This window comes from Patiria miniata, unplaced genomic scaffold, assembly GCF_015706575.1.
Source record: "Patiria miniata isolate m_02_andy unplaced genomic scaffold, ASM1570657v1 HiC_scaffold_17, whole genome shotgun sequence".
NCBI classification, from domain to species: Eukaryota; Metazoa; Echinodermata; class Asteroidea; order Valvatida; family Asterinidae; genus Patiria; species Patiria miniata.
This window is the reverse complement of record NW_024037055.1, coordinates 9,650,268-9,674,624: the sequence shown is the minus strand read 5'-3', so window position 1 is coordinate 9,674,624 and position 24,357 is coordinate 9,650,268. Positions and strand designations below refer to the sequence as shown.

The window sequence follows — 24,357 nt, the reverse complement described above, 5'->3', positions numbered from 1 at the left end:
AAAAGGGAACGAGGACTTTGAAACGTAGAGTATGTAAATTAATACGATATTTGGACTTTGATGTATTTTATCTCTAGGCAAAGAATGGAATGTTTCAGTGCCCTTTGACATACCGTTTGTTGATGACATGGAGCTGCATCTCAGGTATTTTGTATTTAATGTTGGATGATGGTGGTGTGTCCTCTTGTGAATAACAGCAAAAACATTCGAAAAAGAAAAACGTTGTTATTGACTTGACTTTTGAAGTAAATCAAAATAACGTTATGTAATAATTTGGTGTGACTGGTACGATAGTTACGGAAGTGATAACCATTTCTATTGAATCCATTGAGAGTGTTTGGTTACCATCTATGAATGCATTTGATGGGAAACGATCCATATATGCACTGTGCTTATTTTATCACCCAGAGTCATCATCGAGAAGAGCAGGACTCAATTACTTGTCAGCATGTCCGTAGCCCTCTGCCCAAAGACTGGAGATGCGGACTGTTTGCCATCTATCCACGTGTTGAAAGATTCTGCTATCTCTTTGCCCTTTTGCTATCTGAATGGAACCATCACGTGGCCAGACAGTAAGCAGTAGACATCCAAATGAAAAACCATATAGAACACTACTGTATGCACAATCCCACCGTTGACATAATTTAATAATTGCAGTTGTATTTTTAAAACATAAACAAGGGGTCACAAGTCTCCACTTCCTTTCTAGTTAGTCAAGTGCTACCCTTACTTTTCCGGCGGATTCTGCCTTAAACGCGGCTGCACGGCCACCACTTTTAAATCACCACCAGTTATCATTATTAGACACAAGTCATCAAAATGAGCCACGAGGTGGCATTCCTTTGTCATTGTTTATCCTCTTTTATTTGTAACCTGACTTCTGATTCTACTTGTGAATGACTCATGAACCGAATAAAGGTTTACATATGCTATAAAATAAAAACCGCACTATGTCTTGTAAAATATTAATCTGCAGTTGACATTGAGGAGTATTTTAGCCGTGCTACTATGAGGAATCTACTCAAAGACACCGGGGAGGAGTTACTGCAAGCAAGAACAGAGGCAGCATTGAACTATGCTCTGGATGTGCTTGGTATACCCAAGGTAGGTTATACGATGTTGGAGGCTTAGGAACGAAATTAATGTGCAATCATCAATCAGGGGCGGATTCAGGAATTTTTGCAGGGGGGGGGGGGGGGTCATCAGCAACAAATTCTGAAATGTCAATACCCTCTAACCAAGCTTGCTCTATCCGTTTTTGTGCACTGGCGGACATTATTAGCAGTTTAATTTTCGGGGGGTTTTCATCAGCAACTAATTCTGAAATGTCGACATTTTTTTTGTCCGGACACTTGGCCTCCAAAAATCAAAATGGGGGGCTCGTACCATACTTCTAGGGTGCGCTGTTCAAATCCGACGATTGTTAACACTATATTACACCATAGTGTACAAATACCCCCAAACCAAGCTGGTTCTATCCGGTTTTTGTGCACAGGAGGACATTATTAGCAGTTTAATTTTTTGGTGTCAGAGCGGGGAGGGGGGGGGGGGTTTGCATTATTTGTAATGAATTTCTATGACCAAAAAAAACTTTTGACACAGCTGGGGGGTTGATTATGATTTCAGGATGTACGTCATGGAGTGAGTCACAAGAAAAAATACCAAAAGGCCATAGGCTAACAGAAGAATATGAACACAGCCTAAACATCTCTGTATATATTCGGGAAGTCACAGAGTCACAGCAATGTTTAGATTTCTTTTTAAAATACATAAAAAAAATCAATCTCAAGTTCATGACAGGTTTTTCCCATTTCAGGAATTAATAAGCAGTAAAGAACCCTGCCCAACGCCAACTGGTATGAGTCATTCACAGCTCATTGCTGCTCTGAAGGAGAGGCAACTTGCAATTACGGGAACTAGGATTGAGTTGGAAGCCAGACTTTCTCAGCATGATAGAAGTGAGTAGAAATGTAATACAACATTTACTGCCGTCTTTTGATATTGTTTTCCTGTTACACCTGACCTGTGTAATTTACCATCATTAACAATGACTTCAAACTATTATCGGTTTTTGTTTTGTTTACAATGTATTGGTATCGATTTGCACAGGTTGTCAGTTCTCAACATTGCCAGTTTTTCCCCCGGAGGTGGCCAAGGTGGCCTACTGCTCCCTGCGTGAGGACTGCCTCCGTCTAGACTGCTGTCTGGAACTCAACATTGAGGACCTAAAATTCCGCCGCTCGTTCAAAGTCTTGGTGGAAGTTGACGGCTGTGATTTCACTTTGTATGTTGCCTTTCAGCACTTGCAGTACAAGAAGTTGTTGTTAAGTTACGAATGGGGTGAGTCACGGTCATTTTACGAATATGGTGTCCATACAATCCCCATATGTTCCCATGGAGCTCATAAAATCCCCATGGTGTTCCCATGTTGTCCATGCAATCTCCATGGACAACAGTTCCCATGGGTTTTCCACGATAAGCATAAAATCACCCGTGGTGATCATTTTAACTTACATGGTGTTCTTGATGACCCCACGGGTTTCCCATCCCATGGGACCTCAGTGGGATCCCATGGGATGCCCATGGGACATTTCTGTAAGGAATTAAAAAAAAACGTATAAAAACATGGAAATGCATTTCTGTGAGTCAAAACCTATGTTTATTCTGACCAACCTATCAAACATCATTTCAAGACTAAACTTCATTCCAAGTGACCAACTACAATGATGCTGGGCAATCCAATATGGCCGCCATTTACGCGAAAATCAATATTACTTTTCATCTGTTTTACAAACACGTCAATGTTAAGGGGCATTTTGTTACAGTTTTCGCCCAAAAAATTCAAAGCCCTGCCATTAGAACGTCATACGTGTCTTGTCTATAATTAATTTATTGAACTCTAAAATATGCATGTTAACAGGGCGACTAGAGCAGCAAAACATCGGTCCAATCACCCTCAGGTACTCCATCAACAAGCTAGAATCGGAGAAGATGTTTGAGATTGACTTTGGGGCATCTATCTGTCAAGGCGCCGATGATTGCATCTTTGATGTGGACATCATCCAGGACTACAGAGTTCCTATTCCATTCTGCAACTCTAACTTCTCATTCGCCCTTCCGGGTAAACAGATTCAAATAATAAGGAAATGACATGTCTATTGGATGTTCAAATAAGTTTAATGTGCTGGTCCATTAAATGCCAGACAAACGTTTTTGCACTGTTGACTTTTTCATAGATAAGGTTTAATTAAAGTTGGTAGGGATCTGCTTAAAATCTTAAAAATATATTGAGGACGTGATTCTTAATGAGGATTGTCGATGATCGAGATTAGAGCAGAATGGGATTGTTAAGTCAGCATAAGGCCGTGGGTTTAAGTATCAGCGAGGAACTTTAATTAGGTCCTAGGCATTTCATGTCTTTCATCAGCTTGTTTTCTGTTGCTTCTGGTAATAATGTTGTCTGCATATAAAAAATGAACAGATCGAATGTAAGATTCGGTCTCCTGATACCTTGTTTGCCTTTCTGTTTGTTTGTACAGGCGGGAATAACTTGAGGGATTTTGTTAATGAGGTAGGCCGGAATGCTGGACAGGAAGCCGTCAACGTTTTTTTGGAGTTCATTGGGCTTCGAGATAAGATAAACGATGGACAGTGTGACACAGGCGCACTTGTTTCAAAGGACGAGGAAGGTAAGGAGAGTGTTTCGAATGGTTTGCTTGTTTCTGTTTTTGTGTTATGTTATATGCCCGGTGTCAGGCGTTATCAGACATTAAGAAGGTATGCACCATCATTCATAATGCTGATGACGTTGGACTGTACCTTTGCTGATCCCAAAACTCCCGTCTCAGTGAACAGCGCTCTCCCGACAAATGCGTACTATACCTACAGAAATGGTTAACATCAAACATAAAAAAGCTGAATTGTGACAAAACTGAATTCCTTGTTGTGACTAGTCCACTGTCTTTGAGGTATCAATATCCTCCCCCCCACGATTTCGGACCTTTCTATTCCTCCTGCATCATCTGCAAAAAGTCTTGGTGTTGAGTTCGACTCTACATTGAAAATGGGTCGCCGTGTGTCCAAACTCCGTCGCCGACTACGCTACCACTTATCCAATATTGCTCGCAATAGACTATACGGATAAATTAATAAGAATGCTTGTTAGCATGCCACCCGAGCTTTAGTAGCATCAAGACCTGATTACGGTAACTCTCGGCTCTATGGAATAAACTCACCATCCCAAATTCAACATCTCCAGGGCGTCCATTATAGTGCAGCAATGGTATAATTATTCAAGTTGAAACAAATATACACTGGCTTCCCATCAAGCAACGTATTTCTATTCAAAAGTCCTCAGTCTCGTTTACAAGTGTCCGAACAACAAAGCTCCGACCTGTCTTTGCTCTCTCATCATGCCGCATCACTCTGCAAGACTTCGCCTGGACATGACCCTGCTCCATGTGCCTAGACCATTTACTGCAGCTGGTGACAAAGCATTTCTTGCACATTTACCTCGACTCTGGAATGATTTCCATCACTACATCCGCACGTATCCTTCCTTGGATGCTTTGGAAATACCCTGAAAACATATTTCTGCATATATTTTACGATTCATGTTTTCATATTATTCTAGCTATGGATCAGTGCTGTGAAACCATTTATGAGTATGAGCGCTTTATAAATGATTTGTATGGTATGGAATGATACGGTATTGTATGGTATGATATGGAATGGTATTGTATGGGAACGTATGGGATGGCATATGGCATGGTGAGACTTGGGTATGGCATGGTATGACATGGCATGGCATATCGTCGTATGTATGGTTTGGTATGGTATGGTAAGGTAATGTAATGTATCGTATTGTATCGTATTCCAATTGACGAACAGGAATTGCGAACTAAAATTTAGTGCTTGTTGTCTAATGGCACTCTTTTTTTCTGTTGCTTTTTTAATTATCCTAACTTCTTTATTTCCTGAATTGTTACATTGTCGGAAGTTACTTAGTTGAGTTTGCCAATTGAATCAGGCCTTTCTTTGATCGTTGCCATTTTATCCTGTTCAGTTTGCACAGAAGTCAGCCTGCAGTCGCTGCCCAGTGGAGTGACTTGTGAGCTTTCATATCGATGCTTGGGAGTTCGATGCTGCGCCGAACTCGATCTAGAAATCACTGTGTTATCAGTCAACATTTGGCTGCTTCTAGATCCGTGTGAGTTCACGCTGTCCATAGGATTTGGAAAGTGGTCTTTGACATTCACCATATTTGACTACCACTGGGGTAAGTGCGGCGTGAAAAGTGGTGCTGTTGGTATCAAGTCTGATATTGCTCTAAAGTTGAATTGAAATGACTTTACTTTTACTGTCAGTGTTCAAATTCAATCTATTTTTAGTGCGAAATTTAAGGCGAGAAAACATCTTGACGAAATATTTATTTCAAAATAGAACGATAGGCTTGCAACTGATTCGCTGTAATGTTCAACTATGATATTTTATCCAGGTACGCAAGAAGAGATCCAGATAGGCAAGGCTGTGACACTCATCTACATCATAGATAAGCTGACTGAGGACAAGATGTTTGTACTGGACCTAGCACTGTCCTTGTGCCTGCCAGATTCAGAATGTATCACGCCCTCTATCGACATCCTCAAGAGGACCCGAGTGCCAATCCCAGTCTGCAACGAGAATGCAACATTTACACTTCCTGGTAAGCTTTGAATAAAATGCCTCTGTTCGAATTACGGATCACAAGCAAAGGCGTGTACTTGCAATTTAAGTGGTTTAATCATCTTAGCTAACATAGGAATGTTGCAGTTAGAGCAGTTAGAAACTCATTTAATACATCTTCTTCCGTCGACAGGCGATGGAACTGTTTCAGGCTTCTTGCAGATGGTTGGTCAGAATGCGGCGGATTCTGCAGTTGATGCAATTCTTCAACACCTGGGGCTACTTGTAAGTATTTCCTAGCAATATTTAAGCACAAAAAATTCACCGACAATGAACGGGTTTATTATTTACTAGCGTGAGTAATCTCTAGTTGCCATTTTACTAATTAATTCGTTCTGCTAATATTAGGAGTACATCAGTCGGCTGCCATGCGTCCGTCCACAAGTAACACAGAACGGTTGGAAAAGAAGTAAGCTAAACATCTTTCGTGATGCCATTTAATTTATTTTTCAGATAGTGTAGTATATTTCTTATTTTCTATGTTTAACCAGAGATAGTTTTAAGCGTTGAGATTGATAAAGTGCCAACTACAAACAGTACGTAAAATAACAGAGTAAGTCAATGTTTAAGGGATATTTCACTTAATTCTTGTCGGTCTCACTAAGTACTTTTTTGGGAATTTGGCACACACAAAAAACGAGAGGCATAGCCAGCCTCCAGTCAGATTGCCTGACACTTTGTGTTAAAACGTAGTATTTTAACAACAGAACGATCAGTTTCCCTAACGGCCACAAATCTATATCTTGCCGATCTTCGTGTAGAATCGGGTGTGCTGTTATATGGCTGAAAGATACGAAATAGCGATACGATAACATTTGTTTGTTTTTATATTTTCCTAGTTTGCCCCAGAAATGTCAAACTACCCCACCTTCCAAGGAACCTGATCTGCACGCTACTGGAGAAGTGTCTAGGGTTCGATTGCTGTCTGGAGCTTCCCATTCCCGGGATCACTCCTATCAGTACCCAGGTCTCCTTCATATTTGATCCTTGTAACTATCAGCTGTCGATGATTCTGGGCAGCTGGAGTCGGGATCTGAATATCTTCTCCTATCATTGGGGTCAGCGGGAGGTGGTCACCATCGGGAAGTCGGTCACCTTAAGGTTTGTTGAATCGAAAATGGAAATACGCCAAATGTAAAGCCCAATTGGTCGCTGGAGCTATATGTCTAACTTTCATATTTGTAGAAAATTAATTAACTCAGGCACATCACCCAAAAATGTCAACCCTGAGGCTTTGCTCTGTTTGAAATCTTTTACCAGTAAGAAAACCATGCTTTATGGGTTTTATTTGTATCATGTGCCTGTTTTATAAAATAATGCACTGCGTCTGTGTCCCACATGCTACGAGGCTTAAGCATCAATGAACCTTACACAATTTTGAATGATAAGTTAACTGAATCCATGCATGCTTGAATTGAAGGACAATTATGATTTTGGCAATCTTGATATCAGAGAAATAAGTAGTTTGGTAGTAGGCTACATATGTTCAGTAGCGAGGGAGTTTCTTTGAGGGGGACTCAGGAAACAGATTTTACAAATTACATGTGTTTCCTTTACAGCATGATTATTGACAAGTCTGATGCTGATGAATCCTTCCTGATCAATTTGGACATCTCCATCTGCATCGACAGTGACTGTACGACCACACCAGTCCTTCAGGATTCCTTGGTCCCTATCCCATTCTGTAACCTCAATGCTTCCTTTGAGCTGCCTGGGGACGGCAGCTTTGCAGGTCTTGCCCGGGATCTTGCCGGGAACGTTGGGGAGTTGGCCATTCAGGCTGGTGTCCGAAGACTAGGAATTGAGGTAAGCATCCTGTTTGCATAAGAAAAGTTTGTACATATTACAATGAGATTTTCTTCTTCATTGGTAACGTGTTCGTACAAAGCTGTATTAGGGACATGACTTATTACCCCGTGAGTAAAACTTATATCTCGTACGCACTCGTACGTGTGCCTTAAACACATACGTTTTCCTTATAACTGGCACTTACGAACTATACCTCGTAAGACTTACATATCGTAGGTACGTACGACTTATGTATCGTGCGTACTTACGACTTATATATCGTACGTACGTTCAACTTACGTAATCGCACGTACGACCTATGAATTGTAACTTGTGCGTACAACTTATATCTTCTACGTGCGACACCTAAGTCATATACGCACGAGTTAAAGTGCAAACGTCATACGTACAAAAAGTGTTAAATTTATATGTTGTACGTAGGAATTATAAGATGAACGCAGAAGATAAGTCGTAAGTACCAAATATAAGTCTTTAAAATAATTAGTAGTTACGCACGTCTTATAAGACGTAGGTACAACTTGTGTAGCTGAAGGGAGCAAGAATAATTTCTTCCATGTCCCTAATACAGCTTCGTCGCTAAATTTAAAGCATTTTTTATGTCTCCATTTTTAAAATAATGTTTGTTTCATACTGTGCAATGAGAATATACATAATAATTTGATTCTATCAATTGTAATGTTCAAATAATGTTTTATTTTATTATTACCCCTATTTGGACCCATGGGAGATCAGTTCTGATCAAAAGACTTAATGGAAGACCCAGTATTAAGCAGAAATCGATCAATTTGTAAATACGTTGTCAACCATTAGAGTGTACTTTGTTAATTTGGAAAAATTACATAAATGATGATGACATAGCGTACATACACATGTACGTATACTCGGCCAAAAAAATCAATATTTTTGTTAAAATGCATGGACAACGTGACGGTCATGGCTACGTAAAGGAGCACTTTGAAATAATTGATTGCACTGAAGTTAAACATTGGAATAGCTAGAATGGAACTGGTAGAAAAAGTCATGAACTATTAATAGCTCCATACCAGTGTTGTAGGTCTCGAGACCGGTCTCGGTCTCGAGACCGGTCTCGAGACCATTTTTTGCTGGTCTCGGTCTCGGTCTCGATCTCGGCAGCTGTGGTCTCATTCTTGGTCCCCTTTGGTCTCGATATTTTCGCTGGTCTCGGGTCAAGACCGGCAATATGTAGCTTTTACAGCTCGATCGATTACTTTTTGTTCACTTTGTTCAGTACCGTTGATAGTTAAAACATTTGCTAGCCCATAGATCAAGCTTGTTATAGATCGTGGTCGGTTTGGACTGGACTGCACCTTGGAAAGTCCCCAAAGTACATGTAAAGCTGCAGCAGTACCAGTCACTGAACGATTTGGAACAAGTTGGAACAAGGAACGGCATTTATCTGTTGAGTCGGGCACATAAAGCAAAGTATAAACTTGTAACAATTTATGCAATAAGGATCAACCATTTTCGGGGATTGTGTAGTTTAGCCCACCCTTGTGGGCGTAATCACTTGTATTCTGATGATAAATGAGGTGCTTCAAATTAGTTTGACCCCAAACAATGTTCTCTTTAATTTGGGACAGTATTTTGAAGAAAAAGTAAATTTTCCTACCTGATTTTCCAGCACACTCTTACCAGTTACCACTCACTGTTGACATGAGAGTGTATGATGAGACCCCATTTTCTGGCTGCTCATTTTGAAGTACCCCATTAATCCTCAAAAATTAAAATCCCGTTCAGAAAAAAATTAAAAATCTGGCACATTCTGGCTACCACTTCGCAACTTGTGGGTCTACATGTACAAGTCCACATTCTATGACAGAAATTTATAATTAATTTAACATGTTCTAGCTCCCATTTTTTAAAATCAATTACACAAGTCTTGTTAGAAGTTAAGTCCTATATTTATTTTAGGAAAAAAGAGGCACAATGTAAAATTAAAATTGCATCTTTAAATATCCGTTAGAAGTCATAGCTGAAACCAAGGGGTGACTGTGGAGTTTAGGATCCGAGTTGCTATAACAGATGAAACATCTGCCTTTAACTTTTTACTTTTGTCACGATTAGGTGCAGACAACATGTCAAAGCCCATATTTCTTAATTAAATGTAACTACTTTTTGCTCAAGTAAGGTGGCATGTATCAATTTGTCAACACTGCCACTGGTCAAAATGTTGGTCTGTAATCTTTGTGAATAGAAAGGTTACAACTATCAACTATAATAACGTGTCTTGTTTTTTATTTCGACTATTGTTATTTATTATCAGCGGTCTCGGTCTCGGTCTCGGACCATATTGGTCTCGGTCTCGGTCCGCCTTGAAGGGGCTGGTCTCGGTCTCGGTCTCGGTTTCGAATCTTCAGGTCTCGGTCTTGGTCTCGGTCTCGGACTATCCGGTCTCGACTACAACACTGCTCCATACTAGAGCATTGACCATTTTAGGTTGTGTTTCCGTGCACAACTTGACTTTTCACATATTCGGCTTATCTACAAAACTTTCTTCTCCTAAATACACTTGTCGTTTGCTTCTGTCTCTCAAAGGCTAGTATCGTGAGCATCGCTATCAAAAGTTGAACCGTATAGCACATATTGACTGAAAGGAAAATCTTTGCATTATTTCGTTTCTGCCACCTGTTAATTTAAAACCTCGTTTTAATTTATTTTAATTCAGCAATATGTCGGCAAACAACAATGTAAAATGGAGACATCTGCCCCAATTGAAAACAGTAAGTGACATATCTTAAAAACAAAGTCCAATATGAAGCGCTAACCCTTTTTCAGATCGGGCAATGTTTAATGCTACTCCGAACTATTTTTTTTTACAGCCGTTAACTTTCAAGCACTGATTGCGTAAGCGAAATGAGTTTGCTTCAAGGATGAAATCAGTTCCAAGTTCAAAGTATCATTATCAGTAAAATAAAATAAGTGCACCCAGTGATATATTTTGCTTCTATACTGATTATTTCTTCAGGATGTCCACTCTTAAGGCTACCGTCTTCATCCAGCCTTTTGACCTGTTCAGTGGATGACCACTGCCTGGGCCTGACATGCTGTGCCTCCCTTGACCTGGTCTTCGCTCAGCTGTCCACCACCGCTTACGCCCTCCTAGACCCCTGTGAATTCCAGCTGTCTGTCGGGCTGGGGTCCTGGTCCAAAAATCTGACGCTCTTTGAATACGACTGGGGAGTGGATAAAGTTGTTGGTATCAGTGACTCTGTTTATATAGCGTAAGTAGGCCTATGCAGATAAGGGAAGCGCACTTTTTTTAATGAAAAAGTTATCTAGAATATGCATGCTTTGATAAAAAGCGTGAATAAATGCAGCATTAATGTTTTTTTTTTAAACTAATTTTAATCAGGTTTAATGTTGACAAGCTGACAGAGCAGTTCCTAATTGACGTGTCAGTAACCCTGTGCATAGACGGCACCTGTCGACCCATTCACCTGCTGCAGGCATCTCATGTACCCATACCAATCTGCAACTCCAGTACCACCTTCTCCCTGCCTGGGGATGGCACCATCTCTGGCTACCTGGATAGCCTTGTGGGTCAAGTAACTGACGCAGCAGTTGACTTGGTACTTGACTTTTTGAGACTGAAGGTGAGAGCATTGATCGTTTGTTCGCCCGTTGATACTTGAATGCAATATACATTTGCACGTGCTTGGTTTTGACAGATCTCCCTCATTGACCAATATCAGCTTTGATAAAGATTTGATTCTTTTGAAAAGGGTTCTGAAATAAAACTTTCATAACTCTGAATTATGATAACCTGTCTTTTGTATGAATATACTTGTAATCATATGCGTACTTTTTATCATTTATTCATAGACATTTTTGTCCAAACAACCCTGCGACCTCCCTCCAGCACTCCCTGACGATGGCGACAGTGAGTATTGACTAATTTCCCGCAGGAATAAAATCATCAGAACATTTTCCTGACAACAGAGCGTAAACATTTTGGTCACGCATGCGAGCTAATATGATACCTACCAAATTTATTTGACAAAGAGGTAGTTTCAACTAGTCTTAACTACCCCAATCCCGGTTTACCCTTACTCGCGACTGTGACGTCAAACACCGCCTTGTTGTGAATTGCCAGCTAGAACTAAAGCTAATGTACTTCCCGAAGCACGGATATCAGCCTAAATTGCCGTTTTAACGGTTTGTCTGAGTACTGACTCGCACTGACCACAAGGTGACCATTGCTACATGTGGCTGGGATCGGCAAAAGAAAGTAAGAGAAACAACTATGAAACTTTGACATAAAGCCCGACGAAACATTACATAAAATAGCCGCCAAGACAATACATGAAACAGTAGTTAATGCCTGTAGATTAATCCCCATATACCATCACAAATTAATCACAGCAGTAGTGTTGTTTATTGGCTTTCGTACTTTTTAATCCGCGGCGGAGTATTTGGCCGAATACGCGGCTACCTTCACGCAGGTGGCACTGCCGCTAAAACAAACCTAAATGCAGTATCCAGACGCCACTTAAAGATATAGTCCATCATTTGTAATTTGTGCATTTTGTTCGTTTGAAGCAACAAAAGTGTTCAAAATCTAATGAAGGATACTGAACAACTAACCTGATGACGTTTCAGCTCAGCTTCAGCTGTGTATTCCGAGAAAAACAGCATTCTAGGATCTCAATTTCAAATCAAAAGTTGCTGAATCGTGTTTGAATTCAGCGTCCGAGACGCGTTCTCACTGAGCCGATTGCAGCTACACGCGATGTCGCGCACTGATCCGACGAATTATAGCAACTGCGCGCGCGTGCTTTTTAGTGTGCGTCGTGCCAATGCTTGCGCGCGCTTCACCGAAAAACAAAACGAACTACTAATTTAAATTGTCCTAAATTAAGTTTTCCTACCGTTGGAAAGGCCTTCTTTCGTTGATTACTTCAAAATGACAGCTTGCCAGAAAGAATAATTTCACAGGGAGTTTATTCCCCTTACTATCTTTCAACCAAGTATGTTTTCAACAATAATTACGCCAGTTACTTTTCGGATGGCTGCAAATGATGGCCTATAGCTTTAAGCGGTTGTGTACAAAGACTATGGAGAGTGCGGCACTGAGCGTGCAATTGCCTGTCAATGAGGTCGGCCGCAGGGTGACCGTCAGTTCAGAGCCAAATTCTGCTAAATGCACATCAAAAATCTGTCAGATTTATCAAAAATCTGCCAAATTACCCAAAATTACTCGAAATACACTATTAACACTTAAAATCACATGCAGATTGGTAGTATTACCTTAATTAAGATTCATACATAATAAACAATCTAGTCACATAAGGATGTTGTGAAATTATTGGTAAATTTCGAGCAAAACGCGGATCTGCGCCGGCCATGACAAAGTCCATTTCCCAGTGAACCTCAGCACCTAGACCAGCTAACCTGTCCCATTATGCAAGGATTTGTTTGAAAGGATTGAATCATTTTTAAACAAATGTACACTTTCTTTGTTCAAGTTTGCTGTTTTTCTGTCAAATAACCAATTTTGCAGAATTCTGCCAGAAATCTGCCAAAAAAGTCGATTCCGTCAAATTTTCCGTCAAACTCTTTCTTTTTTAAACAAAAATTTTGTCAAAGTTAGCCGAAAATCGGCTTAAACGGTCACCCTGGTCGGCCGTACGCGCACGGATGACATAGTTTTTGAATGTCACACAACATCCACAGCATCGTTCGTGGTGGTTGAAACCTTCACAGAATTCCTATGTTTTGTATTGTTTTTACGTGCCTTTGAATAATGATAAACTTGAAATAACTCGACAACCAAATAAGTCAGGAATGTGAAATTTGAGAATTACAGATAAAAAATACACTGTACACGGCTGCAAAAATTTAAAATGTAAAACTGCTTTTTAATTTTTTTTCATAAAATGACCCCTACTGACCAATAGGTGACCAGTGGCCGGATATGAACATGGCTATGTAGGGCATGGGTCAAGGTTTAATTTGATCAAGTTTGTTTGAAATCGGCTGAATAGTTTAGGAGTTATGGCCTTTTTTTCATTGGTCAAGTGACTGTTTGCCCGAAGACAGACAGACAGCACGACAGACAGACAGACAGAAAAGTGACGATCACAATATATCAGCGTGCTTCGCACGGCTGATATAAATGTTCAAACAAAAAATAGGTCATGTAGTCACAGTTCATTGTTATTAATTGTTATTAAGCGCGTAGGAACCATTTACTGAATACGTCTGTTCCTTGTCCAGATTGTCCAGTGCATATTCGAGACAACTTTACTTGCCATATCGGCAGCAGTTGCACAAGTCTCCACTGCTGTCTAAATCTAGACTTGAAGGTGACTCAGATCAGCTCCAAGGCCTGGTTCATCATCGACCCCTGTGATTACACGCTGTCTGTCGGGCTAGAGCGGTGGTTCTTCAACGTCTCGCTGTTTTCTTACGAGTGGGGAAAGGAAGAAAGTTTCATGATTGGAAACGCTTTCCGTGTCGGGTAGGTTTTAGATACAAAAGATACCTTTTGAATCTTTGTTGAGTAAACTTGAAACTAAGTAAAACTTGAATAATTTTAAGTAGTGTTTATTTTGAGCTTAACTGGAAGTTCCTTTCCACTTGATTTGGCAGACACAAGTGTAAACTGAAAGCCTCCTTTTGTGACACTATGCACCCGCTACACTCTCTGCAATCTTGTGCTTTAGTTCTGTTTGTGCCCTTCACGAAATGAAAAGATATTGACTCTTGCAGTAAAATTTCATCCTCAGTTAAAATATTTCACCTTGTTCATAGGTCTGTTAGCACTGTAATGGGTAACACAAATAAATGCTTGACAATTGTTTATCCCTGAACTCTAAACTGCTTGGGGAAAAAAGAAATTATCAGCAATCAATATGAATGACTTCTTGTTTAGAATGTGGCCTGTTGCCATGATTAATCACAGCAGTATCAACTTATTCATACTCTGTACATTTTACGAAGAAAGTGCCGGAAAGAGGCCGCAACAAAGCTACCTAATATGCATACAGACATACGTAATACGGAAGTACAAACAAATCAAACAAAACAATTACATTGCCCTAAAGCGTCACGTGGTACCCTGCCAATGTTTTTTTTCTCCATTGTCTAGCTTTGACCCTTAAGACAAAAATACTAAGGTTCAAATGGGGTACCTACAATAATGTTTGTTTATTGTGTGCAGGTTTTCAATTAGCAAGCTTGACAGCACAGAAGAGTATGAAGTAGATCTGGCCTTCTCTCTCCTCATCGACGGCATCACTACAGACTTCCCAATCATGGCTGACCAGAGAATCCCAATACCTCTCTGTACTGCTAGGTTTTCTCTGGCCTTGCCTGGGGATGGCTCGGTCAGAGGATTCCGGATGGAGCTGGGAGACAATGTGGGACCGGCCGCTGTCCAGCGCGTCTTAAGAGGACTCAACCTACAGGTGAGATGGGCAGAACATGCTTGTTGTAACACACAATCAGGTTGTTCATAGAAGGTAGCTGTTATTGCGCGGCAAAGAATAAGGACGCTTTTCCCGGTGCTGCAACTGTGAACATGCACCCATTTGTTTGTATTTATTCAAATTTCGTTGGCAGCACCTCCAACAACGTTAACTTTGTAGAGATAAAAAAGCTGAAAGTGTAGCGATTGCATAATGGTTTCTTAATTGAATTTTGATTTAAGACCATTTTTGGCAACGGTTTAATGTTACAATGTCACCAACACAGACGGTGCTGCAATTACTGTTGGGACTTCAGATCTAACTTAAGCCACAACTCAAACTGAAGCCAATATGTTTTTATTTCATTGTATCAGTTTCAGATGTACATGTTATTTCCGATATTTTGTATTCGTTATATTTCACAATCTTGTACAAATTGTGTATTATGTTTTATGTTGTTTTTAATGTGCTCTGTTTTCTAGGGAGTAATCATTGGAAGCACGTGCCAGTTGCCTCCCGAGAAGGAGTCAAATAACCGTAAGTCTGCTCGATTTCTCAAAATCCTTTATTTTTTCAAAAAGATAAGTTGTTGCGGTAGCACTATGTGGCAAAATCTATTTTGTGGGTACGGTAAAGTGGGGTTACATGGTGCTTGGCAGCGGTGAAGCGTGAGAGAAATGCAATCGTTGTTGTTGTTGTAGTTGTAGTTGTAGTTGTTGTTTTGTTTTTGTTCTTGTTGTCTTATTCGTTGTTGCCGCTGTTTTCTTTGTTGTCGCTGTTGCCGTTGTTGCCGCGGTTGCTTGCTGCTGTTGGCCCTATTGCTGCTGTAGCAGATTTAGGCTTTTGCTGCTGTTGCCGTTGTTTCCATTTTTGCTACTGTTGCCTCTGCTGCTGCCACTGTTGCCCACGCTACCCATGTTGCCGCCATTGCCGATGTTCCCGCTCCTGCTGCTGTTGCCGCTTCTGCTGCTGTTGCCACTGTTGCCGCTTCTGTCACTGCTACCATTGTTGTCGCTGTTGTCTCCTTGGCAGCTGCTGTCACTGTTGACGCCGTTTATTAAAACACAACAACAACCATTTCAAGTCAACGGTCATTTTTTCTTTGTGTTTAGACTGCCCAATGATTTCCCTCCCCTTTCTGGAGAATATTGTCCAATGCTCCATCGACGATCGCTGCCTTGGCATCCAATGCTGCATCCACCTTGACTTTGTAATCACTGAACTCATGCTGAGCACAAGAATTCAAGTCGACCCTTGCAACTTCCGGCTGTACGTGGCCTTTGAGAACCGGGAACTGAACATCACCCTCTTCAGCTACACCTGGGGGAAGGTGGAGACTGTCAACATTGGAAACGCAGTAATGTTGAGGTTTGTCTAGTTTTTAAGATAAGTTTCTCTTTTTTTTCTTCAATAAGGCTTATTCATTGTTAGTTCTAATTAGACTTTTAAAACAAATCAGTTCACGTTTTTCTTGGATTGGTAATTATGTTTTATGAACACATGTATGTATGTAAGTGCATGTATTATTTATATTAGTAACTAACATAATTATTGTGGCACGCAGTGGTGGAAAGAAAAAAAGAAAAAAACTGGCTCAGAAGACCAGGGATTGGTGGTCTCTTAAAATATAAGTACTGGATTTTTCGTTGTCTTCATCGTTCCAAAGAGGCGAGGGGATAAATGTTCCGCGACTGTCTAATTTTTATCAACGATCCCTGTCAGAAAGCAGGATTCACACAGGTTTATGTGTTTACACTTTAACAGAAAATTCTAAAACCATGAATAACGAAATCCAAATGTACTCCGAAACAGCTAATTATAAATATTATCTTTCTTAACTTTACAGATATTCAGTTGAAAAACTGTCAGCGCAGAAAGTCTTCTCTGTGACCCTGAACCTGATGTTGTGCATTGATGACACCTGCACCATGACCCCAGTACTAGACCATGTCTGGGTTCCTATACCCCTGTGCAACATCAATGCCACATCATTCACCTTACCCGGTGATGGCACAGTGGAGGGATTCATAAGGGAGCTAGGCGGTCGCATCGGAAACTCTGCCATTGACCTGGTGCTGGAGAAATTTGGCCTGAGTGTGAGTAAAAAAAGTTTCTTGCTGGTTTTTATATTGTGTGCTTCGATCTTAAGATGGCGGTTACACAAATATTGCTGCATTCGTCGTAATTTTTATGAAATGAACTGTCAATTTATAGTTCTACTGAGCTCTTCAATGTTTTGTGTCCATCGTTGCTGAAAATAAAGTAGAGTAGAAGTGGAATCTGTCGTTCGTACAGAACCCATAGGTCACAGGGTGGGCCCGAGTGCCGCAACTCTGTGACATATGGACTAATTAATAGTGTTGCAAATGCCTAAGTAAGAAAATCGGGATTGTGACCGGTCACGTTTGAAGGCTCAACCAATTAAAGTATAAAAGTGACAAGTTTTATAAGAGTCAAAATTTCGTGTCGGTGGCGGGGAAAGTAATAAACGCATAATACCTAGCGTACCCGTACGTATATGCATGAAGTCAACAGCTGTTTCGCGTCTTTTAATTGGTGTACTTTTTCAGAAAATTGTTTGTTTTTATTGTTCGATCCTAACCATCTGTATAGTAACATCTGCAAGTACCATGCTCAACGATTTCACAATATGTTCCATACTTTTATTTACTTACAATCAAGTGCTTTTTTTTAAAACAATATTTTGGAAGTGTCGCTTTGACGTGTTTGCTCACAATCCTATATGCAGTTAACACAATAATAATTTTTCATATTTAATATTATTGTTTCATTGTCTAGCTGTTATTATTCGTTTTTGAATAAAATTGTGATATCTTTCTAATCTGGACCGACTGCAGCAATATCTACGGAGCCCTTCTTGTGACATCGGAATTCCGGGGTCTTTGAGAAGTAGTAAGTTAATAGCATTATCAAATTCACTGTGTGAAACGAAAAACATTAATACATGAGCACATGCCTCTAGTTTTGTTCAGAGATATCATGTAATGCCATTTATGGATATCCCATTGGGATATGTAAATACCTTTTTATTTTCAGGGGCCCCAAAGAAGAATCATTGCATAGTACAAGGCTTTGCATGGGTTTAGTCAAAGTATCAAAGAATAGACCTACTAAAGACAATAGTTCGCCCCCCAAAAATACAAAATTGCGTCACTTTGGAAAGAGACATCGACTTCCTTCTTAGCGACGCAGCTGGTGTTATCGTCAGCCAGGTTTATGGTTAACCCTTTCGTACACTATTCCAATCACTGCACTGTCCTTATCACAACTGGTATTTGTCATTTCCTCAGCTTGCCCAGCTGTTGATGTCGCCCATCTCCAAGACTTCCTTTCGTGCACTGTCACTGACTCCTGCCTGGGCATCAGATGCTGTCTGGAGATGGACTTAAAGATAACGACTCGCAGCGTCAATGCCTGGGTCATCCTGGATCCGTGCAACTTCACCTTGTCTGTGGGCTTTGAGAAGTGGGAACGTAGTGTCACCTTGTTCCACTACCCTCTCGGAGATGTCATGGAGGAAGTTGTGAATAGCGCCATGAGAGTAAGGTACAGTTGACATTGACAAACGTTTGCGTTTATTTGTCAAGGTTTTGCAAATTCAGTATAATTGATAAGATTCGCGAATTGAACGCACGTTTTACTGTTAGGTCTCAGATTAGTCGAGTTCTGTGATTCCATGATTGTTGAGGAGCTTTCAAATGCCAGCATAGGAAATACAAAAATTGTAAATGTGAATCACTGAAGGTATTTTGGAAAAAAAACATAAGAATTACTGAGGCTATTGATTAATCATTAATGTTTTAACATCACTGGGATTTGTAGTCAACATATTCCTTTGACAGCTGCAAGATACGTGTCTCGATATTATACAGTTGTTACTGATTTCCCAATGTAGATGGCGAGTGGATAAGATCACTATGGACAAGCAGTTTGAGATAGACTTGTCCCTAGTCCTCTGTGTGGATGGGGTCTGTGACACGTGGACAGTGTTTGCAGGCAGTCGTCTGCCAATACCGCTGTGTAACACAGAAGATACACTCACCCTGCCTGGTACGTTTGTGATACGTTTTATATATACAAGGGACGCTTGGGAACATCTTTTATAGTACAATGATGACGCGAATTTAATATTTTAATGTGCGAAGTACACAAATATTGCATGAAAGACAAAAAAACACACATTGCAGCAATTGAGTCACCACGATGCTAAGTGATAATTATAATGCTAAGGCTTGTTTCAGTTACAGGCGAGAATTTTCCATAAATAAGAAGTTTCATGTAATTTTCAAAAGGCTAAAAATAAAAAAAAATAAAAAAAATAACAAACACGTGTCCTACGTAAAAGAAGATCGTCTTTAAGCCCGTGATGTTTTTTTTTTCGTTTTGTATATCTCAGGTGACGGCACTGTATCAGGCTTCGTGAGTGACCTTGCTGGTAACATTGGGCGGTTTGCAATAGAAGCAGCCTTACGCCATCTAAACCTTACAAGTTTTCTCACGGGAAAGGCATGCACCGATCACAGACGGGGTATGTCAGGCATAATAAATATTTCATCTCATCTATCCTCTTCGTGCCGGCTGGCACATAAGGTCTCCACACTCTTCTTCCACTGTCTCCTGTCTTTTGCTTTATTCCGTGTCTCATTACATGAGTTCCATCCAAGATCTTCCCTTTCGTTTCCACTGTTCTACGCCATGTTGATTTGGCCTGCCAACTTTTCGTTTGCCATCTGGATGCCATGTCAGAGCATTCCTGCAATGGTGTTCCTTCTCTTTTCATAATAAATATTTAACATGAATCAAATATTCGAATATGATTAATGTCATTATGATCTGGACATTTACTTGTAAGAGGTGTTATGTCACATTGAAAGACAATGTTTACAGATACGAGGCTGTTTATTTTTAAAAATCCCAAGGATTTCCAATGTAGTGTCACTACAAGGGTTCATTTCATAGCGTCGGAGATCAGCCTTTATTATGTATTGAAATCCATTAACTAGGTATGATTTTCACGGTTCCAGACACATTATGGTGGTGTACCCTAACGTGGCGCACTTCGAAGCATACCCAAATTTCCTCGTGTAGTGTTGCCAAACCTCTTTGTTGACAAACCTCAAATTCATGCAGTGAAATACTGGTACTTTTACCTTATTAATGCTTGCTGTTTAACCTCTGTGAACAATTTCGGTTTCATAAAATTTAAGCCGAAATTAAAAAACGGTGGCGTCCGGAAATTGGGCACAATTTGGCAAAGTGTTCCCTAACGTGGCGCACTTAAATAAATCTCGGGAAATTCCAAACTAACATTTAAGAATTTCTGAAAACTTGATAAATTCTGATAAATCATTATTATCTCTACTTACATACCCAGCCAGATGTTTGTCACAAAATTATTTTCTTATTTTTCGGGGCATTTTCAAAGGGTTCACTTTGCACGTGAAAATAAAATCGGAAAATCACGCCAAAATAAGTTTTTCTTTTAAATTTGTAGCGGGTAAATAAATTCGCTATTTATGAACGGGAGTGTTTATAACTTGATGAAATTTCACTTTCTGTGAAATTTCAGTTAAAACTTTTGCTCTAGCTAGGCGCTACAGGCGAAAAATCAAAGTGCGCCACGTTAGGGGCGCGCCACGTTAGGGTACATCAACAATATTAAGTTTCATGGACTACCAAAGTCTGTGCAGCAGTGGAGTATCCAGTGGGGGGGGGGGGGGGGGGGGGGGAGCACTTTGCCCCCCCCCCCCCGCTTTTTGATTTTACGGAGGCCAAGTGTCCGGAAAACAAACAAACATGTGTACATTTCGGCGCAGATGAGCGCGGTTGCCCCCCCCCCCCCCATCAAAAGCTGTATACGCTGCTGCCGTGCAGTGTTATTTTTATTCTATATTTGCCGGAGGCATTTCTACTATTTCGTGCGTTTACATCAGATATATGTCAGTTTACAACATTACATTAATAATTCAAAACAGAAAGGCCTATAAATTGCTGATCTTTTTGTAAGATGCCTGTGCGAGGTCTACCGGTCTTCTGGACAACTGTACTCTAATTGGAGATTCCTGCACGGAACTGCGATGCTGCCTGGACCTGGACCTGAAGATAGCTGATGTCTCGGCCATGGCGTGGTTCAAGTTTGATCCCTGTGACTTCACCTTCTCATTGGGTCTGGAGAAGTGGTCCTTCCATGGCTCTGTCTTCAGCTACCAGTGGGGTGAGACTTTGCTGTGTATATAGCCATATCCAATGAGCGGATTTTGAGGGTTTACAGAGGAAAGTGGTGTGAACTTGAAAAGGGATGGATGCTCCCTATACCAGTGGAAGTAGAGTTTCACACTGCATTTTAAGTTATCAGTGGGCTTGATGTTTCTTTGTGGTTTAGCAACTTCCGTGTTAGAACGATCATAGCCAGCTAATTAAACTTGAACTACTGGGCTGTCATTTTTATGTGCGATATTTAGTTTTGTACCTTCACCTTGAGTTCAAACATTTTTATCTAGTTTACGGATTTTGGCATCCCAAATCAAAGCTAGAAAAGCACTATACCCACATTAATTATCAGTTTGATGTGATTGTGTGCCAACATTTTACTTCTTCTAACGGATTGTCAATTAGAATCGCGAAACAAAAATAAATTGTTCAGGAAAAAAAAATGCTCAGAAAAGGAGAAGATTAAATGCAGCTGTTTGCACCAATGGCGAACACAATAAGTCGATATAGAGTAAAGCAAAACAAAAACACGGTTATCATACTTAAAATGTATAAAATTAGCAAAATAATGCACCACCACGAGTACTTATAAATCAGTTTCATGGAAACTATGCACTCGCTTCAGACATTATTTTGGTACCATATTGGCCATCGAAAAAAATTCACAAATGTTCATACTGATCAGACAAAGTTTTTGGAGCTATTTCAAGAACATTTCTCATGAGTTCCCATCCCCAGTCCAAATTTGGTTAAGTGTCAGCAATAAAAAAATAACATACTTCCCTCAGATTAATCTTAATTGTTCAGTTATAACGTACCCGTGATATTGTTTCTTTATTTGTAGGAAAAGAAGTCACAGTATCTGTTGCTTCAGGAATGAATCTGAGGTAATGAAGTCAAGAGTAATGAATAGCCTATGCAATATTTATTTGTGGATTCTTACAATTATGTTTACCTCTTTTAAACAAAGATCAAGTTGAAGATATAATATTTGCTTTTAGTAAATGAATTACAATTAAGTGAAGGGACGTATGCAGGATTTGTGCCGTGGTTAGGCCAACATTTGTTTGCTTCTTCCTCTACATTCCTGTACAGGTGTTCCTTGTGATTGCCAATAACCATAATATAATACTGCTGTGTCATTTGCAAGTCATGTGATAACAGACATCTAATAAGGCCTATCGAATGCAGGAAGGGAGCTGTCTTAAACTTTTGCTTTTGAAAGCTAATTGAACTAAAGAAAGGACACATTGTAAATACCCTTTCAAAACTGCCTCTATAACATAACAGATACTCTATCAATAAGCGGAACGACACTAATATGCTTGAGCTGAGCCTGACGCTAGAATACTGCATTGATGAACTGTGTACCGACATTGATATACAGCGTGTCATCCCAATTCCAGTGTGCAACCCAGACTTCAGCAATTACAGTCTATCAGGTGAGAGTGATATTTTGCAGGTATCACATGATTCATTACTGTCTGTAATGTAACCATTAGCGGTAAATGCCTTTTTTTTGCTTAGCCGCATCAGCAGATTTTAATTAACGTTGGAGCGGAGAACATTACAGTAGGTAGCGTTATTCAAATACGAAAGGAAACATCGGTAATGATTTAGGTAACGTTTGCACAAAATATATATGCATTAGGATAAACGATTGAAAATCGAGAGAAGGCATCTCTATTGGCGTCCCCCGTCGTGCCAGAGATCATCTTCCACGTTACTTTAGCTAGTAATAAATGGATTCTCAAATCTCAGAATAGTAAATGTTCTCAAAAGTATCGGCAATCCGAAAAGGGGACAGAAGGCGCAAATGTTGTGCATGCATATCATATCTTTGATTGGTCAAAGTTCTAAACATATTTAACATATCACTTCATCCGGTCAAATACACTCCAGGCAGCTCATACTTGGGACTCAAAATAAATCGTTTCCAATATTTATATGGCAGAGATTAAGTTGATCATATTTTTTTAACCATAAGTTGGCTTATGATCCACATTCACTCAAGAATTCGAAAAAATATATGTAAAAAAGTGGGAAAATAGCGCAGCTTCCAGGATTTATTGCATGAGGCGATAGTATCATGAGCTGTGGAGTGCAGCTCAATTATATTTTTGGAATTGCGAGCGGAAGAAGTGAGAGTGACAGGTGTCTTTTCTAGAGTGCTGAAAATTGTGGCACTTTTGCCGCCTTTCCAAATTTAACAAAACGGAGCTGGACATGTAATGCTGTCTTCATGATAACGTTTTATTTCACATAATAACGTTTTATTTCACTCCAGCGGATGGTTTCATAAAGATGGTATCAGGACAGGTCATCCAGGGAGCATCGTTGGCCCTTATTTCACGCCTCGGAATTGACCCCAACTTTTTCAACAGTCAACGGTGTATCAACCCCAATGGGCCTCAGTCGTATGACAGTAAGCTTCTTGTTATAAACCAATATGAATTTGAACGTGTAACTTTCTCTCGAAAGTCTAAATCACGTTATATTATGCTGTACTGTACTTTTTATCGTCTATTCGACAGTATGCCATTCCAGATTGTCCTAGCATGCACCTGTCGTCCTTGGCTCACTGTGGCATCCTCAACATTTGCTTTGGCATAGTGCTGCCTGGATGTGAACCTTGCACCATTCAATCAAATATTACAGTGTAACATCATTTCATTCCAGATTGTCCCAATATGCAGCTTCCCAGTAACCAAACCTCCCAGGCTCACTGTGGAATCCTCAACACTTCATTCGGCATACAGTGTTGCCTAATTGGAACAGCTAGTAGATCATACAATCAAATGTAACATTGTAACCTCATTTCATTCCAGATTGTCCTAGCATGCAGCTTCCCAGTAACCTGACCTCCCTGGCTCACTGTGGCATCCTCAATACTTGCTTTGGCATACAGTGCTGCCTGGATGTGAACCTTGGACCGCTGCATCATTCATTCAGTGTATCAATGGTTATAGATCCATGCCTGGGCCAACTGACCCTGCTTTTTGGCAACTGGCAATACATAAAATCCCTCTCACACCTAGACTTTGACAGTAGTGAAAAGATCACCATCGGAAACTTTGTCATGATCAGGTATGCATTTCTATGCTTGTTCATGTTGAGATAAAGGCTTGATCCTGAAGATTGTCTGGACATTTGCAAATAATAA

At 40.2% G+C, this 24,357-nt stretch overlaps 1 protein-coding gene across 1 annotated transcript in view; it reads left to right on the top strand.

Annotated features, from left to right (window-relative positions):
* Positions 1-24,357, top strand: part of LOC119724026 — a 108,063-nt gene that overhangs the window by 29,008 nt on the left and 54,698 nt on the right. The window contains exons 31-61 of the mRNA XM_038194948.1: positions 78-144; positions 409-572; positions 977-1,104; positions 1,817-1,958; positions 2,110-2,340; positions 2,921-3,121; positions 3,540-3,689; positions 5,066-5,278; positions 5,498-5,704; positions 5,858-5,949; positions 6,073-6,133; positions 6,564-6,825; positions 7,284-7,530; positions 10,220-10,274; positions 10,520-10,775; positions 10,907-11,147; positions 11,377-11,434; positions 13,771-14,014; positions 14,717-14,963; positions 15,446-15,500; positions 16,076-16,331; positions 16,810-17,059; positions 17,822-17,876; positions 18,275-18,530; positions 18,880-19,034; positions 19,381-19,512; positions 20,992-21,198; positions 22,039-22,081; positions 22,485-22,636; positions 23,482-23,619; positions 24,023-24,281. Coding sequence (XP_038050876.1) covers positions 78-144; positions 409-572; positions 977-1,104; positions 1,817-1,958; positions 2,110-2,340; positions 2,921-3,121; positions 3,540-3,689; positions 5,066-5,278; positions 5,498-5,704; positions 5,858-5,949; positions 6,073-6,133; positions 6,564-6,825; positions 7,284-7,530; positions 10,220-10,274; positions 10,520-10,775; positions 10,907-11,147; positions 11,377-11,434; positions 13,771-14,014; positions 14,717-14,963; positions 15,446-15,500; positions 16,076-16,331; positions 16,810-17,059; positions 17,822-17,876; positions 18,275-18,530; positions 18,880-19,034; positions 19,381-19,512; positions 20,992-21,198; positions 22,039-22,081; positions 22,485-22,636; positions 23,482-23,619; positions 24,023-24,281 — 5,224 coding nt within the window. The remainder of the gene's footprint in view (positions 1-77; positions 145-408; positions 573-976; positions 1,105-1,816; positions 1,959-2,109; positions 2,341-2,920; positions 3,122-3,539; positions 3,690-5,065; positions 5,279-5,497; positions 5,705-5,857; positions 5,950-6,072; positions 6,134-6,563; positions 6,826-7,283; positions 7,531-10,219; positions 10,275-10,519; positions 10,776-10,906; positions 11,148-11,376; positions 11,435-13,770; positions 14,015-14,716; positions 14,964-15,445; positions 15,501-16,075; positions 16,332-16,809; positions 17,060-17,821; positions 17,877-18,274; positions 18,531-18,879; positions 19,035-19,380; positions 19,513-20,991; positions 21,199-22,038; positions 22,082-22,484; positions 22,637-23,481; positions 23,620-24,022; positions 24,282-24,357) is intronic.